This window comes from Phyllobates terribilis, unplaced genomic scaffold (genome assembly GCF_046119375.1).
Source record: "Phyllobates terribilis strain yellow unplaced genomic scaffold, ASM4611937v1 Scaffold_17__1_contigs__length_24005725, whole genome shotgun sequence".
NCBI lineage: Eukaryota > Metazoa > Chordata > Amphibia > Anura > Dendrobatidae > Phyllobates > Phyllobates terribilis.
The window spans coordinates 15,757,508-15,775,803 of record NW_027362777.1 but is presented as its reverse complement, the minus strand read 5'-3'; the positions used below and the strand labels follow the sequence as shown (position 1 = coordinate 15,775,803).

The 18,296-nt window shown below is 46.9% G+C and overlaps 1 protein-coding gene across 1 annotated transcript in view; it reads right to left on the bottom strand.

Annotated features, from left to right (window-relative positions):
• Positions 1-359: 359 nt before the first annotated feature.
• LOC141176115 (uncharacterized) overlaps positions 360-18,296 on the bottom strand; it is a 30,329-nt gene continuing 12,392 nt past the window's right edge. Inside the window, exons 2-7 of the mRNA XM_073660109.1 lie at positions 12,995-13,078; positions 12,686-12,865; positions 12,480-12,603; positions 6,129-6,226; positions 5,843-5,933; positions 360-2,451 (exon numbers count right to left, since the gene is read on the bottom strand). Coding sequence (XP_073516210.1) covers positions 947-2,451; positions 5,843-5,933; positions 6,129-6,226; positions 12,480-12,603; positions 12,686-12,865; positions 12,995-13,072 — 2,076 coding nt within the window. The 5' untranslated portion in view covers positions 13,073-13,078 and the 3' untranslated portion in view covers positions 360-946. The remainder of the gene's footprint in view (positions 2,452-5,842; positions 5,934-6,128; positions 6,227-12,479; positions 12,604-12,685; positions 12,866-12,994; positions 13,079-18,296) is intronic.

The following is an 18,296-nucleotide window of genomic DNA, read 5'->3' as shown; positions in this document are numbered from 1 at the left end:
TCAACCTCCTGTTTGTGGCACATTAGTATATGGGAGGGGGAAAACTTTTCCAGATGGGTGGTGACCATGGCGGCCAGTTTGAATTCTGCCATTTTGGATCCAACTTTATTTTTTTCAATGGGAAGAGGGTCATGTGACACATCAAACTTATTGATAATTTCATAAGAAAAACAATGGTGAGCTTGCTTTTAACATAACTTTATTCTTTCATGAATTTTTTACAAGTTTATGACCACTTATAAAATGTGTTCAAAGTGCTGCCCATTGTGTTGGAATGTCAATGCAACCCTCTTATCCCACTCTTGACACACTGACAGCAACACCGCAGAAGAAATGCTAGCACAGGCTTCCGGTATCCGTTGTTTCAAATGCTGCATATTTTATTTCAAGCTGGGAAACATATTGCATCCAAATGGATTGCACCCCTCACCTCCAGAAATTAGTGAACTCAAAAATAGGATAAATAATATTATCAGATTAGAAAAAGGGGTATATAAAAAACATAACTGAATGAATACGTTTGAGAAAATATGGGGCTTATGGTTGGATAAACCTGGAATACCATCAAGGGGGTTATTGTTGGAGAGACAATGACTTTTGGGAGAAGTATTGGCGAGGTCTAATGTTTCATTGTAATGTTAAGGAATTCCAATATACATGTGGTATGGGTAATATAGCACACCTATATGTGTATAGGATTATAATGTTTATTACAATACTATGGTTATATAAGAGATTTCAAGAATGTGGAATGTTAATTGTAAGATATAGTGACTGAAAGTTATCAGACGGTAATGGGCAAGCTGAAAGGATATACAGGAGAGATGCATGTATGTCATCCCTATGGTATGTTATTTTATTATTGTATGAACTGGTTTCTTGTTTTGTAAAAAAAAAAAAAGCTAATGAAAAAAATCTCAAATGTATTGGATTAAAAAGAAAAAGATTAGGAAAAAGGCTTCTCCCCTGTGTGAGTTCTCTGGTGATTAACCAAAGCTGATTTCTGATTAAAACATTTCCCACATTCTGAACATGAAAAAGGCTTCTCCCCTGTGTGAGTTCTCTGGTGCTTAATCAAATCTGATTTCTGGTTACAACATTTCCCACATTCTGAACATGAAAAAGGCTTCTCCCCTGTGTGAATTCTCTGGTGATTAACCAAAGTTGATTTCTGGATAAAACATTTCCCACATTCTGAACATGAAAAAGGCTTCTCCCCTGTGTGGGTTCTCTGGTGATTAACCAAAGCTGATTTATGGTTAAAACATTTCCCACATTCTGAACATGAAAAAGGCTTCTCACCTGTGTGGGTTCTCTGGTGATTAACCAAAGCTGATTTATGGTTAAAACATTTCCCACATTCTGAACATGAAAAAGGCTTCTCCCCTGTGTGAGTTCTCTGGTGCTTAATAAAATCTGATTTATGGTTAAAACATTTCCCACATTCTGAACATGAAAAAGGCTTCTCCCCTGTGTGGGTTCTCTGGTGGTTAATCAAATCTGATTTCTGGTTACAACATTTCCCACATTCTGAACATGAAAAAGGCTTCTCCCCTGTGTGGGTTCTCTGGTGATTAACCAAAACCGATTTATTGTTAAAACATTTCCCACATTCTGAACAAGAAAAAGGCTTCTCCCCTGTGTGGGTTCTCTGGTGGTTAACCAAAACTGATTTATGGCTAAAACATTTCCCACATTCTGAACATGAAAAAGGCTTCTCCCCTGTGTGGGTTCTCAGGTGTATAACAACAGCTGATTTCTGGTTAAAACATTTCCCACATTCTGAACATGAAAAAGGCTTCTCCCCTGTGTGAGTTCTCTTGTGGCTATCAAGAATCATTTTACGATTAAAATATTTTCCACATTCTGAACATGAAAAAGGCTTCTCCCCTGTGTGAGTTCTCTGGTGCTTAACCAAAGCTGATTTCTGGTTTAAACATTTCCCATATTCTGAACAGGAAAAAGGCTTCTCCCCTGTGTGAAGTCTCTGGTGTGTAACAAGACTTGTTTTATGGTTAAAATATTTCCCACATTCTGAACATGAAAAAGGCTTCTCCCCTGTGTGGGTTTTCTGGTGCTTCACAAAATCTGATTTCTGGTTAAAACATCTCCCACATTTGGAACAAAAAAATCTATTGTCCACTGTGTGAATTTTTTGATGTTTAAGAATAGACTTTTCGAGGGTAAAACTATTTCCATTTTCTGAAAATGCCTTCTTTGCTTTAGGAGCAGCTCGTTTTTTAATGCTTATTTTTTTATTTTGATTTTCCTTAGTAGTCGGAAATGAATCAGAAGATAGGACCTGTTTCATAGGATCAGATGACAGATCTTTGCTGTGAAGGGATGATGGTAAACCTGGAGTAATGATATTCACTTCAATTGTATCCTGTGGGATCTCAAGATCATCCGATTTAAAAATCTCCTGTCCCTCTGATCTCCTGGTACAGTCGTCTGCCAAGAAAAAAAAACAATTATTAACTTTGAATAAAATATCCTTGAAATTTATATTTTTTACCATTTCTACTTAAAATTGTCGGTAGAAATGACAAGTTATTGACAGAATGACAGTTCACAGTCTAATAGAAAACCTCATAGAATAAACCAGTGGAGCGTAGTGTTGAACTGTTTGTTCATTCAGCCTCCAAAATATGGAATAAGAAGCCACCAAAAAATGTTATGTAGGCGAAAATGATACCAATAAAAACTTCTACTCATCAATAAACCAATCCAGCAATATCCGCTCTGCCAAAGTCAAATCTCCCGCTCGTTCTGAGCCTTGCAGCGCGCCCAAAACACATTCAGCCTCCATGTATTTGGCATTACTATAGTGAGAAGAACCCACTTAATTTACGCTGTGTGTCTCCTGGAGCACAATCTGGACACTATGTGTTGGGTATTAAAATAGTATATTTGCAATTTTCACTCTCCACCATCCACTGCGTGCTAATTTCCAGAAGGTGCCTGAAGTCAATATAATCGCTACTGCTATAGATTAATTCACTCACGGTTATAATTTCCAAAATGAAGTCAATTTATGGTGATTTCTATTGCTCTGGTTTTCTGACATTTTGTCATATTAAGGTTTCTGTAAATGGTGGGTCCCATCTCCTCTGGGACCTGCTCCTGGGACATCTGCTTCTGTCACCAGGCGCCGCCTTATTCATCCTGCAGGCGGCGCTGGTGATGGAGGAGACGTCAGAAGCTCTGGGCGGCGCTGGTTCTGTCCAGCCACTAAGATTAGGTAGCCTGGGACCTGTAGTACCATCCAGTCTGGCAGTATGGGTGTGTGTGCTGTCCAGCTGGAGTAATCTGCTCCCTGCATCAGCCAACTGGAAAGCACCGCACCCTACTAAAGCTGGAAGCATATTGCCGGAAGCTGCCAGATACAGCCTTGTCCTCCTCTGGTTCAGTCCTCTGTGCTCAGCTCCCGGCTTGTGTATTTGTTTCCTGTTGTGACCTCGGCCCGTTTACTGACTACTCTTGTGTCTTCTGATTTTGTATTTTCTCTGACCTCCATGTTCTGACCCGGCTACCTGACTATTCTTCTTCCCATCTCACACTACAGAACAGCAGGTAACTCCATGGCCCAAGCCTAGGGGACTCTGTGTAAGAACAGATCCATGTAGTGGGGTTAAATGGTGATGAGAAAGGCAATCCCTGGGATCTGGAAAATGGAGTAGATAGCGCCAAGCCTGTTCGTGGTAGCCATCTTTTGAGCTGCCAGGTGACCATGAACAGTGCCCCCAATACATTGTGTCTGCACACTATCCCAGCAAGATCTGCATTCAAATAGCTAAATGTCGCTCCTTCCCTTCTTAACCTGCCATGTGCCCAGACAGTAGTGTACAACCGTATATAGGGGTTTGTCAGATCCAAAAAAACATTGAAAATAATTTGTAAGGTCCATTTGTTTCCTATTATCATTTGAGAAGAATTCCAAAGTTATCACCACAAAGTGACACACGTCAGAATTGAAAATGGGTCCTGATTAGCAACAGAAAACTGGCTGCAGTAAGGGGTTAAATCAGAGTATTTTGGGCACTAACTACTGTAGTCAAAAACTGACTATAGATAATAACACATCTACTGAAATGATCAAACTCAACAGTCTTCATCAGTAAAAAATGAGTAACTAGTGGTGAAACGTCTCTGAGGTAATAATAATAATAATAATAATGTTTATTTTTATAGCGCCAACATATTCCGCAGCACTTTACAAATTTTAGGGGGGACTTATACAACAATACAAAATAAGCATATCTCATATCGAAAGGAATGAGGGCCCTGCTCGCAAGCTTACAGTCTATGAGGAAATGGGGGAGACACAAAAGGTAGAATGTACATATATTGTATAATGCAGCCTTAATATACTAAATAGGATAAATAATACATGGACTGGTCGCCTGCCAGTATGTGTGCAGTCCTGACCGAGGCTATTAAGCGCATGGTTGGTATGATCCTGAAATTGAAGAAGATTTTAATATGGGGGAAAACTGGGACGGACAACTGGGATGGACAGATAGTGTGTGGAGGCGATACGCCAGTCCAATGAAATGGGTTTTTAGGGTCCACTTGAAACTGTGGGTATTGGGAATTATAGTATGGGACTCGGTGGTTCTTCATTATTTAAACTATGATAAGGGCCAATATTTTCTGTCAGATGACTTTCAAGAAAAAATATTAGACATTGAAAGAGAACTTTTCATAATAGTGCAGAGCTGAGGTGTCTTAAATTTAGACCTCGGGCATTGGGAAGAGGTAATGGAGACCTACTTTTAAAGACTAACAAGGAGTTACAGAGAAACATAAGTGAGTCAGGCCAATCCCACCACAATAAAGCTATCATACAAAATGAACATGGAAAAAAATACAGAATAAAAGATATGTTACATCCCTAACAACAACGTATTTATCAGGGGAGAGAACTTCAGATCTAAACCGGAGTCGCACTCATTTATGGTGGACCACTGGAGCTACTATGAGTCCTGAGCAGAAGAGTAAAGAAAGTATTAGCGCCCCCATTTCAGGAGAGATTGTGCAGTAATCTGAATTCCTTAGGATTGAAAACATAATGGAATTTATGACGCGGAGTGAAGCCATGAAACCAGGACTCGAGCCAACACATCTCCTGTAGGCGTGAATAAATGTATATTACAGCCATCAGCCACGCACAGCTTAGAGATATATCATGGCACAGGTGTAATGTTTTCTGTATAGTTTATCACAATCCTGTTTGAAGTTAGTCGGTTTGAAAAGAAATTGAAAACTCAGGATAAAGGGAAACTCTGTTGTTATTGGACAGAAATTCACACTTGGCCTCACTGCACATTTAATGTTGTCGATCATAAAAGTGAAGTTTGGTCAGAAAGACTGGACCTGGTCTTGTAGGGACCATATGAGCACATTCAGCAGCACAGAAGGGAGAGAAGGGAGATTCATCCAAGAAGATATCAGGGTTCTAGGAAGCCAACACCATCATTACCCTCCGCTTTCTCTTACAGGTCCATCATAATTTTTCTTCAAGTAATTTTCTCACTTGTCAGCACATTCTACGTATGCTGTCATTTGGCTTTGTAGTTTACAGATCTGGGCAGGTAATGGTCAGCGTTTACTAAACCCAGGGGGTAGGTGGATCCTCCAGGTTGTAAATTCTACAGAAAAGTTCTTTCACAATTACACAAAGTAATGTGAACATTTTTGGATGGCGGAAAATGTTGTGGTCTAGAGGTAAAATGGTGATCACACGATTATAACAAGGCTGGACTACACCACCGATAAAGCAGCCACAGCCGGTGACTGAGAAGAATCTGTGACTTCTCTGTATTTAGTGGTTACTACTCACCTGGGTAGTCATATGTAGGAATCTCCTCTTTACACCACTCATCACCCCTCACATATGTCTCTGTAGTATTAATATGGGTCATATGTTCACCCTGAAACAAATATTGTAAAAGTCACAGACGGAGAAGTCACATCTATGATCAGCTCTAATCCTGCCATCTCCACTGTTCTCATTACACAAGTATAAAACACATAATACTGGTGGATAAAACAAGACTGAACACAAGACCTTCACAGCCGTCTACACATCATAGGGCTAGATCTCATGACACCTTCAATCCATCTACCTGATGATCCTGAGGAACATTGGGGTCTTCTTGTTTACAGTCCTGTGGAAGAAGAGGATGGGGACATCTCTCTGGTGTTGTCCTCTTACCGGATAGATCTGGAGGAAACACATACAGGGACTGAATTCATTCTTTACATACAGATTGTAATGCACACGCCCGGGCTGAGTGGCGTGTGCGTGTGATTGTAGTGATTCCACTGGACCGTGCCGGAGAGTGAATGCCTGGAGGGGCTTAACTAGGTATTCACCCGATCCGACCAGGGTCGCACGACGGCATACGACGCCAGTGCACCAAGGAGGAACCGAGCAGAGGGACCAGGTGCTACTCCAGGACAGACCCCGGACACAGCTGTTGACCCACACAGGGGAATACAGGAACAGACTGGTAGGCTGGCACACAGACTGGTGGGTATAGGCAGGCACGACTGATATGCAGGCAGGCGGGTATGCAGGCAGGGGGGTACAGGCAAGCACAGCTAGAGTGCAGACAGGGAGGCACTAGCAGGTAGGAACACAGGCGGGATAGGACCCAGTACACACTGGGACTCAGGAACAATACAGGCAGAGGGGTACAGGCAAGCACAGCTAGAGTGCAGACAGGGAGGCACTAGCAGGTAGGGACACTGGCGGGATAGGACCCAGTACACACTGGGACTCAGGAACAGAACCACAGATGTGGCGGACAAACACAGCAGAGTGAGGCCGCCCAGAGAGGTGAGCGAGAACAGGGCAGGACAAGACCGCCTGGAGCGGTGAGCAAGAGTAGAGCAGGACAAGGCCGCCAGGAGCGGTGAACAAAGGATCAGAGCTGAGCGAGACTGCCGGAGCAGTGAGCAAGAGTAAAGCAGGACGAGGCCGCCTGGAGCGGTGAGCAAGAGTGGAGCGAGACTGCCGGAGCAGCGAGCAAAAGGGTCAGAGCGGAGCAAGGCTGCCGGAGCAGCGAGCAAAGGAGTCAGAGCAGGCTAGAACCGCCGGAGCGGTAAGCAAAGGAGTCAGAGCAGACTAGAACCGCCAGAGCGGTGAGCAAAGGAGTCAGAGCAGGCTAGAACCGCCGGAGCGGTGAGCAAAGGAGTCAGAGCAGGCTAGAACCGCCGGAGCAGTGAGCAAAGGAGTCAGAGCAGGCAAGGCTGAGTAGGGGGGACAGGGCTCTGTTCACACGGAACAGACAGGAAGGGAAAGGCAGAGCCAGACACCCACAGGGTACTTGCAGTGAAGTAGCGAGTGGACCACAAACTCACAAACGGGAGTACAGAGACAACAGGCAGGAATTAGGTACGAGTTCAGACTCTGCAGAAAAAGGAAAGGAACGGACATAGAGAAAAGACAGATGAAAGATAGGAGAGAGTACAGACTGGAACTGAGTGTACGGACGAGACCGACACTGCAGCGGGACACAGGAGCGGGTCTGGGAATACGGCCCCCAGAGAGGCGGGACAAACAGGCAAGGAGCGTGTTCAGACAGGACAGACAAGATACAGGAGCAGGTCTGGGTAATCGGCCCCCAGAGAGGCGGGACGAACAGGCAAGTAGCGTGTTCAGAGAGGACAGACAAGATACAGGAACGGATCTAGGTAATCGGCCCCTAGAAGGCGGGAGGAACAGGCAAGGAGCGTGTTCAGACAGGCCTGGAAATACAGCCTCCAGGAAAGGCAGCAGGCAAGAGTACACAGACAGGACTCAGTTCAGACACGGGAACTGATACCGCAAGGCAGGAGACAAAGACAGGACTCAGCTCAGACATGGGAACTGATACCGCAAGGCAGGAGACATAGACAGGACTCAGTTCAGACACGGGAACTGATACCGCAAGACAGGAGACAAAGAACGGGACCTGGCACCTTCAGAGTGCAAGCACACACTGAATGAAACACTATGCTCAGGCAGGGATAGATGGGAGCAGCTGAGCTATATACCAGGTGACAGACAGCAATAGGCTGAGGACGCACAAGGGGTGTGACCCACAGCAGGTACAAAAAGCAGGAAGTGATCGGGCGCCGCCCTTAAGCAGCAGAAACAGACACAAACAGACAGCATGGAGGGAAGCCAGAGAGACATTCTGGACTGGAGATCAAGTGCGCGCTCTTGCACAGTGGGAGATGGACCACCATGCAAGGACGCCGCCAGGTATGTTACAGTACCCCCCCCCTTACGCCCCCTCTTCTTCAGGCCTGCCAGAATCTTCCGCAGGGAATTCGAGGACCAGTCGTTCACTTCAAGGAGATCACTTCCACTGTCCACAGGAAAAACTGATCTCATCTGGTTAGCTAGGATGCTACCTCCTATCCAGCCATCCTCAGCAACAGACGAAACGGGTGGAGTACCAGGAACAGCAGACAAGGAAGTCTCTCTCCACATATTTTCAGGTGGCACCCCAGAGGGTACAGGAGACAACTGGAAGTCCTTCACCGGGTTGGAGGGGGACAGAGACTTGGGGGTAATCTCTGCTTCGAGGTACATCTTGTCAAGCTCACAGGAAGAAATAGACGGGTTATCAGGTACATAATGAGGAAAAGTCACTGTCTCTTTGTTATCTGGTGGTACCCCGGAGGATTCAGGAAACAACTGGAGGTCCTCCGCCGGGTCAGAAGAGTGCAGAGGCTCAGAGAAAACATCTGCTTCAGAGTACACTAGGTCGGACTCACTGGACGAAGCAGGCGAGGTATCGGGTACCGAGTATAGGAAAGTCTCTGTCCATTCACCACCAGGTGGCACCCCGAAGGGTTCTGGAGACAACTGGCGGTCCTCCGCCTGGTCAGAGGGGTGTAGAGACTCACGGGTAACCTCTGCTTCAGAGTACACTAGGTCGGACTCACTGGACGAAGCAAGCGAGGTATCAGATCTAGGATATAGGAAAGTCTCTGTCCATTCACCACCAGGTGGCACCCAGAAGTGTTCTGGAGACAACTGGAGGTCCTCCGCCTGGTCGGAGGGGTGTAGAGACTCGGGAGTAACCACTGCTTCGGAGTACACTAGGTTGGACTCAGTGGACGAAGCGAGCGAGGTATCAGGTACAGAGTATAGGAGAGTCTCTGTCCTTTCGCTACCAGGTAGCACCCCGAAGGGTTCTGGAGACAACTGGAGGTCCTCCGCCTGGTCGGAGGGGTGTAGAGACTCGGGAGTAACCTCTGCTTCGGAGTACACTAGGTTGGACTCACTGGACGAAGCGAGCGAGGTATCAGGTACAGAGTATAGGAGAGTCTCTGTCCTTTCGCTACCAGGTAGCACCCCGAAGGGTTCAGGAGACAACTGGAGGTCCTCCGCCTGGTCGGAGGGGTGTAGAGACTCGGGGGTAACTACCACTTTGGGGTACCCATTGTCAGGCTCACAGGACGAAGCGGACAAAGTATCGAGTACTGGGTGTAGAGAAGTCTCTCTCCATTTGTCATCGAGTGGTATCCCGGAGGATTCAGGAGGCAACAGGGGGTCCTCCACCAGGTAGTAAAGGTGCACAGACTCTGAGGTAACCACAGCTTTGGAGCATCCTTGGACATGCACACCGGTTAAAGTGGGTGAAGCATCTGATGCCGGGTGCAGGAAGTTCTCCTGTGTGGAGTCTGGATGGGCAGAAGTCTCTTCGGGCAGGAGAACTGGTGCACTACCCACGCACATTACCCGTTGGGGCTTCTCCGGGATACAGGGAGATGAAGCTTCAGTAGGGACTTCAAGGTTGGGGTCAGGAGGTCTCAGGGAGGACAGACCCTGGCGTGACAGCTTGCCTCTACGTCTAGCATGTCTGGACTGCCTCTTGAGGTTGGGAGAAGTATTCCGGAAAGCGTAGTCACTCTGTGAGGATTCTGGGTGGGCAGTAGTCTCATTGGGCTGGAGGACTATTGCGCTACCCACACACATTACACGTCGGGGCTGCTCCGGGATATTGGGAAGTGAAGCTTCAGCAGGGGCTTCAGGGTTAGGGTCCTCGAAGACCATACGAAAGGCCACCAGGAAGGCCTGCAGGTCAAGGACGACAGGATCCCATGCTTCCCATAGGGGGGTGACCCATTTCAAGGCATCACCCGCTAGGTAGTCAATCATAAAGACCACTTTAGCCCAATCGGAAGGAAAATAGAGAGGGTAGGCCTTAAAGTGTAGCATGCATTGCTCCACAAATGCACGACACTGTCTTGGATCCCCATAGTAACGTGGCGGATCCGCAGGAATGAGAGCTGATAGATCCATCTGGACGGTTCGTAATTCGCCTGGAACTCAGCTAAGGAAAAAAAAAAAATTTATTTATTTATTTTAATGCATGTATTCGCTGGAAAACTTCTCAGAGAGCGAAGGCCGTGGGGCTCAACGGGAACCATGGCCTGAGCATGCTGTAATGCACACGCCCGGGCTGAGTGGCGTGTGCGTGTGATTGTAGTGATTCCACTGGACCGTGCCGGAGAGTGAATGCCTGGAGGGGCTTAACTAGGTATTCACCCGATCCGACCAGGGTCGCACGACGGCATATGACGCCAGTGCACCAAGGAGGAACCGAGCAGAGGGACCAGGTGCTACTCCAGGACAAACCCCGGACACAGCTGTTGACCCACACAGGGGAATACAGGAACAGACTGGTAGGCTGGCACACAGACTGGTGGGTATAGGCAGGCACGACTGGTATGCAGGCAGGCGGGTATGCAGGCAGGGGGGTACAGGCAAGCACAGCTAGAGTGCAGACAGGGAGGCACTAGCAGGTAGGAACACAGGCGGGATAGGACCCAGTACACACTGGGACTCAGGAACAATACAGGCAGAGGGGTACAGGCAAGCACAGCTAGAGTGCAGACAGGGAGGCACTAGCAGGTAGGGACACTGGCGGGATAGGACCCAGTACACACTGGGACTCAGGAACAGAACCACAGATGTGGCGGACAAACACAGCAGAGTGAGGCCGCCCAGAGAGGTGAGCGAGAACAGGGCAGGACAAGACCGCCTGGAGCGGTGAGCAAGAGTAGAGCAGGACAAGGCCGCCAGGAGCGGTGAACAAAGGATCAGAGCTGAGCGAGACTGCCGGAGCAGTGAGCAAGAGTAAAGCAGGACGAGGCCACCTGGAGCGGTGAGCAAGAGTGGAGCGAGACTGCCGGAGCAGCGAGCAAAAGGGTCAGAGCGGAGCAAGGCTGCCGGAGCAGCGAGCAAAGGAGTCAGAGCAGGCTAGAACCGCCGGAGCGGTAAGCAAAGGAGTCAGAGCAGACTAGAACCGCCAGAGCGGTGAGCAAAGGAGTCAGAGCAGGCTAGAACCGCCGGAGCGGTGAGCAAAGGAGTCAGAGCAGGCTAGAACCGCCGGAGCAGTGAGCAAAGGAGTCAGAGCAGGCAAGGCTGAGTAGGGGGGACAGGGCTCTGTTCACACGGAACAGACAGGAAGGGAAAGGCAGAGCCAGACACCCACAGGGTACTTGCAGTGAAGTAGCGAGTGGACCACAAACTCACAAACGGGAGTACAGAGACAACAGGCAGGAATTAGGTACGAGTTCAGACTCTGCAGAAAAAGGAAAGGAACGGACATAGAGAAAAGACAGATGAAAGATAGGAGAGAGTACAGACTGGAACTGAGTGTACGGACGAGACCGACACTGCAGCGGGACACAGGAGCGGGTCTGGGAATACGGCCCCCAGAGAGGCGGGACGAACAGGCAAGGAGCGTGTTCAGACAGGACAGACAAGATACAGGAGCAGGTCTGGGTAATCGGCCCCCAGAGAGGCGGGACGAACAGGCAAGGAGCGTGTTCAGAGAGGACAGACAAGATACAGGAACGGATCTAGGTAATCGGCCCCTAGAAGGCGGGAGGAACAGGCAAGGAGCGTGTTCAGACAGGCCTGGAAATACAGCCTCCAGGAAAGGCAGCAGGCAAGAGTACACAGACAGGACTCAGTTCAGACACGGGAACTGATACCGCAAGGCAGGAGACAAAGACAGGACTCAGCTCAGACATGGGAACTGATACCGCAAGGCAGGAGACATAGACAGGACTCAGTTCAGACACGGGAACTGATACCGCAAGACAGGAGACAAAGAACGGGACCTGGCACCTTCAGAGTGCAAGCACACACTGAATGAAACACTATGCTCAGGCAGGGATAGATGGGAGCAGCTGAGCTATATACCAGGTGACAGACAGCAATAGGCTGAGGACGCACAAGGGGTGTGACCCACAGCAGGTACAAAAAGCAGGAAGTGATCGGGCGCCGCCCTTAAGCAGCAGAAACAGACACAAACAGACAGCATGGAGGGAAGCCAGAGAGACATTCTGGACTGGAGATCAAGTGCGCGCTCTTGCACAGTGGGAGATGGACCACCATGCAAGGACGCCGCCAGGTATGTTACACAGATAATTATAGGCCGTGTGTATTTAGTCCTGTCTATTACCTGGTGATGTGAGGGGCTGGGGAACCTCCATCATGACGTCCTTGTATAGATCTTTGTGTTCTTCTAAATACTCCCACTCCTCCATGGAGAAATAGACAGCGACATCCTGACACCTGATAGGAACCTGACACATACAATGATACCGTCACCCCCCGATCCCTCCATAACGTTACTGTATAATGTCCCAGCATTCCCAGCAGTGTCACCTCTCCAGTCAGCAGCTCAATCATCTTGTAGGTGAGTTCTAGGATCTTCTGGTCATTGATGTCCTCATGTATCAGGTGGTGAGATGGAAGCCCCGTGATTGGGCTTAGGGGTCTTTCCCATCCCTCAGACACATGGTCCTGACAGCGCCCACTAGAGGTCTTCTTCACTACTGTGTAATCCTGGTTATGGAGAGACACATTAATAAATCTCACTACAGACATTTCCAGAGTCCTCACCTCTCCAGTTCTGTCCATCTGTTATTTCCATAGATAAGAATGATGTAATGTGATGTCATCAGAATCTCTCACCTCTCCAGTAAGCCAGAAGAGGATCTCTAGGGTGAGGTGTAATATCCTCTCCACCATCTTCTTTCTGTCTCTATCCATTCTTCTCTAGGAAAATTATATAGATAAATTATTAGTATCTCATATTGTGGGAATCTGAGTGGATTGAAGATGAGTTGGTTTAAAATATATAAAATTCTGTGTAATAAAAATAATTAATAGCATTGTGATGCCGGTATAAAGCAATAATGTGGTAGAGCACTTCATACATCTTCAGGTCATACAGAGATACCGATGTGCTATTGACGTGGGGTACTCGGTGCCGGGCCAGTTGTTGCTATGAGAGATGTCACAGTGGCGGTGACCCGGTCCGTGACCCAGGGCGGTCATTCAAAAAGGGAATATTTACAGGGGATTTATGTACAAAGTTCATGACGCCACTTGTGGAATGCGGCTAAAGGAGCTGCCGCTGCGGAGCAGGTCCTCTGGAGCTGATGTTACTGCAGCAGGGATGGTGTGGCTCTCCACAGGTAGAGCTTAGTTCCAGGGCAGTGTTGATGTTATAGGTTATGCTGGGCGCTGTAGTGCAGGGGGTGATGGTGCAGGCAATAATCACAGAGACAGTGGGGTGCAGTCTTCCAAGTTTACTCACAGTTCTTAAGTTCCTCAGGTTGCACTGTCCAGCTTACAGCCTCCCACGTCGCGCTGCGTTCACCAAGCAGGGGTTCAGCAATCCCCCAGATAATTCAGGAGCACTTAACAGGACCCCCTTCTGTGTGCCTTTCTCAGTCGTCTTCCTGCACTGGCTCTCACCCTCCTGCCCTGCGCCTCACAATCAGTGTCCCAATCCAGTAGCCTCGGGTCTTGTTGGGCGACCTGCAGTCCCCTGGACCCTCTGTGGCCACCTTCTCGGCGATATAATTGCGGATGTGGCCAGTGCACATTGCAAGTATAGCAGCCTCCGGTTCCTAGCTGATCCTTGTAGTTCTCCACTAGTTAAGGGGCCGGTCCCCTCTGCGGCTTGATCCCTTCACCGCCTGGCAGATTCGGGCGTACGGGTGGCCTCCAGCACTTCCCGTACCCCTAGGATCCCTTCTTCTGTTCCTGGAGCCTTTCTCTTGCTCCCGCTCGTCTTCCCTCTCTCTCTTTCTTCTCTCTCAGTCCTGGGCCTCTCACTAGGCCCGCTCTGGAGCAGAGCTCCTGCAGACCCTCTGCTCCACACACTCTCCTCCTCTGACTGAACTGTCTTTCTAAGATGGCTCCCCTTTTTATACAGCTACTGAAGTGCTCCCCTAATCTACGTCCTCCACCCACACCCACTACATGGTTCCCCCTCACTTGGTTCCCCTCCACTCCAGCCAAGGGAAGTGGCTCAGCAAGAACCAGAGACATCTTGCACTCCCCCCGGCTGGCCTGGAGTGGTGTGTTGGATGCAGGTGTTAGGGTCCCGGGCAGCACTCCATCCTTACCTGAGAGTGAATGCTTGATCACAATATTCTTGGACTATGAATAACTAAAGGATGGTATATGTTTGTGTATAGCAATTTTTTTGACTATTAAAAGGACGGCTGAATAAACTATATTCTTGTTGCACAATCTGCATTGTCCATATCCTATTTTTCCAATGGTGTGTCGAGGTTTTCTTCCATATTATTAGACTTTACATTACCTCTGAGCACCCAATTTTACAGTGAGCGACCCCTCATTTCGTATCTTACCTGAGAGTGAGATACCACACCTCTGGGTGAGATGCAGTACCTCTGTGGCGACTGAACCCGCAGGGGCGCCACACTATCCGTTGGGATTACGGAAGTTATAAAATAATTCAGGTAATTTAACAATATAAAGAACGCAACAGTCTTTGTACAGCCAATAAAATATGTTAATGGTTTATTTGTATACATCTCACTACTCCACGATAAGTTCTGGAAAGTGCTTCTATCTCCACCGGCTACTCTACATTGTGTGCACAATTATTAGGCAATTTCTATTTTTGATCGTTACTTTTATTATTTAGGCTATGTGCCCACGATGCAGAAATGCTCCGGATTTTTCCTGAGCATTTCTGCATCTCCCTAGCAGAAAAAACACATGCGGATTGTACATGCGGATTGTACATGCGGATTGTACATGCATTTTTCCTGCCAGGGACAAGCGGATGTGAAGCGTTCTTCACATGCATTTTCACATGCGGGTTGCCAAGCGCTTTCCAGGCGATTTTAGCATCACTTGGAAAGTGCTTGACAACTTGGTCACACTATATAAATCCATGCAAACAGCATGGATTTATATAGTGTGACCGAAAGAATGTTAAATTAAAAAAATAAATCTATACTTACCTTCTGATGGCCCAGCAGTCTTGCTTCGCTCCATCCTGGCTGCAGGCAGATCGCGGTACACTGAAGGACCTGCCGTCACATGACTATGACGTCAGCGCAGGTCCTCCAGTCCACCGTGAGTTGCCGGCATGGGAGGACGAGCACAGCGGGGCCCGTCAGAAGGTAAGTATAACATTTATTTTTTATTTTATTCTTTTTTTTTTTTTTCCTGTCCTCCACACCCGGGTACCATCCGCACATTGAACGCATGTGCTTATCTAGTGAAGCGGAATACATGCGTTCCAGTGCAAGTCAATGGCGGCGAAAACGCAGCACTTCCGCAAAATAATTGGTAGTGCTGCATTTTATTCCGCAATGATAATCCGCAGCGGAAATTTCTGCAGCATGTGCACAGCACATGCGGATTATCATTTGGGAACATGGCAGGCCTTCTACCATGCGTTTTTTAAGTGTTTCTGCAGCGTTTTTGCCACTGCGGAAACGCTTAAAAAACGCATTGTGGGCACACAGCCTTAACATCTCCAGTGTTGTTGGTCAATCCAAAGGGTAATAAACCTGAAACCTGAATATTTAAGAAAGTAAAAGTGAGGTGTTGTCTTAGCAGAATATCTCTGTGTCCAGAATTATTATGCAACTATATGAAAAATGTAAATTTTCCATCTTAATTGTTTATTTTCATCTGTTATAGTATACATTTCTGACATTTAATAAATATATATCAGTGACCAATATAGCCACCATTCTTCTCAACACCAGTGATAAGCCACCCATCCATGGAGTCAATTAGTTTCTTACTCTGTTGACATTCATCTTTGTGGGCAGCACCAACCATAGTCCCAGACACTGATCAGAGAGGGGACTGTTCTCCTTCACCATAAATCTCGAGTTTAAGAAAAGCTCGAAAGTTCTCAGGAAGGTTTAGGTCCAGAGAGGAAAAAGTCATGTCATTAGTCTTTCATCTTTAAGACCTTTCCAGGTACTGAGCAGTGAAGACTTTGATGCTGCGATTGAGCATTGTCCTGCAGAACAATCCTGTTTTTTTTTAAAGATGAAGATTTTTTCTGTACCTCTGTTTAAAGAAAGTGTCTTCTAAAAATTGGCAGAAGGTTTGGGAGTTGATTTTGCATCTATCTTCAACTTGAATAGGTCCAATTAGCTCATCTGTAATAATACCAGCCCATAGCAGTTCCCACCTCCACGTCGGTAGCATCTGAGTCGAAGTCGAGGTCTGTGCCCATTACTGATCCAGCCACGGGCCCATCCATCTGGTCCGTCAAAAGTCACTATCATCAGTCCATAAAACCTTTGAAAAATCTGTCTTCCGATATTTCTTGGACAAGTCTTTTCTTGTGTCTTATTCAGTGGTGGTCGGTATTCAGCCTCGGCCTTGTCTCTGAGCACTGAACATCTTGCACTTCTGGGCCTCCAGGAAGGCTGCAGTTCTGGAATATGACAGCACTGGAGGATAATATCTTCCTGGTCGCTTCACGTTTGAGTCTTCTGAAATCTTTTGCAGCTAATGCTATTCTTTTTTTCCTTTTGTGACCCTATACACTTTTGAAGGTTCTGTGATCACACCCAATATCTGAGCAATTTAAGGAGTGCTGCATCACTCTGTAAGACTTAACTATTTTTGAGTTTTTATAGTCAGTTAAAACAGTTTTTGGCCCATTTTGCCGGAGAAAAATAAGCTGCCTAATAATTGTACACCCCTGATAAAGGGTTTCAATATCCATAGGCCACACACCCCTCACTACAATACACATCAGCTGATCTACTTCATCCACTAAACATTTAAGTTTATACCGCTTGTATTTGGAAAATCTACATAAAAATGATCATATGGTCAAAATATTCACTTGCCTAATAATTGCACGCACAGTGTATGTTTCAAAGTGATCAAGAAAACTATTTTTTATTCTCACCTGCTATAAGCTATGGGTGCAATGTTCAGGAATCATCCCTCAATCCATAGAATGTGGATTCCACATCTCACCCCTGACAAAGCCAAAAAGTGAAAATAGTTGGGCAATATTCTGAGGCTTGTCTCCATTGTGATTATGATATGTTATAAGCAAGTTTAAATCTCTCAGTTATTTCAATGTGTATTAGGGGTGCACTGTTTTTTTATGGTAATACAAAAAGAAACACTGGCATGGTGGCACCTAGCACGGTGAAGTGAATGCTCAGGTGTTACAAAAAAAAATGATTACAACCATATCCTGTAGAATACAGCAAAAGAGGAGAAGAAACCTATTAGTGGTGTGGGGCACTAAAACTATGGGGTAACAAAGATGAGGATCATTACTGTATAAGGCAATGAGAAGGGGGGGGCTATTACTTTATAGGGCACTATAGATGGTTATAGCACTATGTGTAAGTGGGAAAAATAGGCAGGACACCTAAGGAGAGTAATGAAAAAAAAAATATATATATATTTATTTATTGTGAGGGGTCAGCTCTACGGTAGGCGCTGGTTCACACAGGGATGCAGTCCATAGGTTCAAACAAACTGGTGGTTTATTAAATGTCCATAAACCAGGCAGGAGACAAAAATATCACAGCCTCTTTCAGGTTCCAAAAAGGTATAACAGAACAAAACATAAAATAGCAGGTCCATATAGAGCGCGGCCTCAGCCGTTTAAATGCAGATGCTTTTCTCTGCCTCCAGCAGACTCTGAGCAGCACATGCAAGGTCTGCTCACCTTGCACAACACACAGCACACTGAGACAGGCGCAGCTGTCTTAAGTCAGGCCTTCCAAGACCTGGACTGGAGGTAAGTGAGCAGCTGATCCCCCAGCTCTTTCAGCTGCTCATAAAACCCAGCCCTTTAATCCGGGCCCATTAACTCCCTCTCAGCACTATGTGTGCTGGAGCCTGCTTCTCCGGGTCCTACATCACCGAAGCTTGGTACCTCGGGAACACATACCTCCCCTCATCCACAACGTGTCCAGCTGCAACCTTACCTAACCCCCCACTTCCTCTG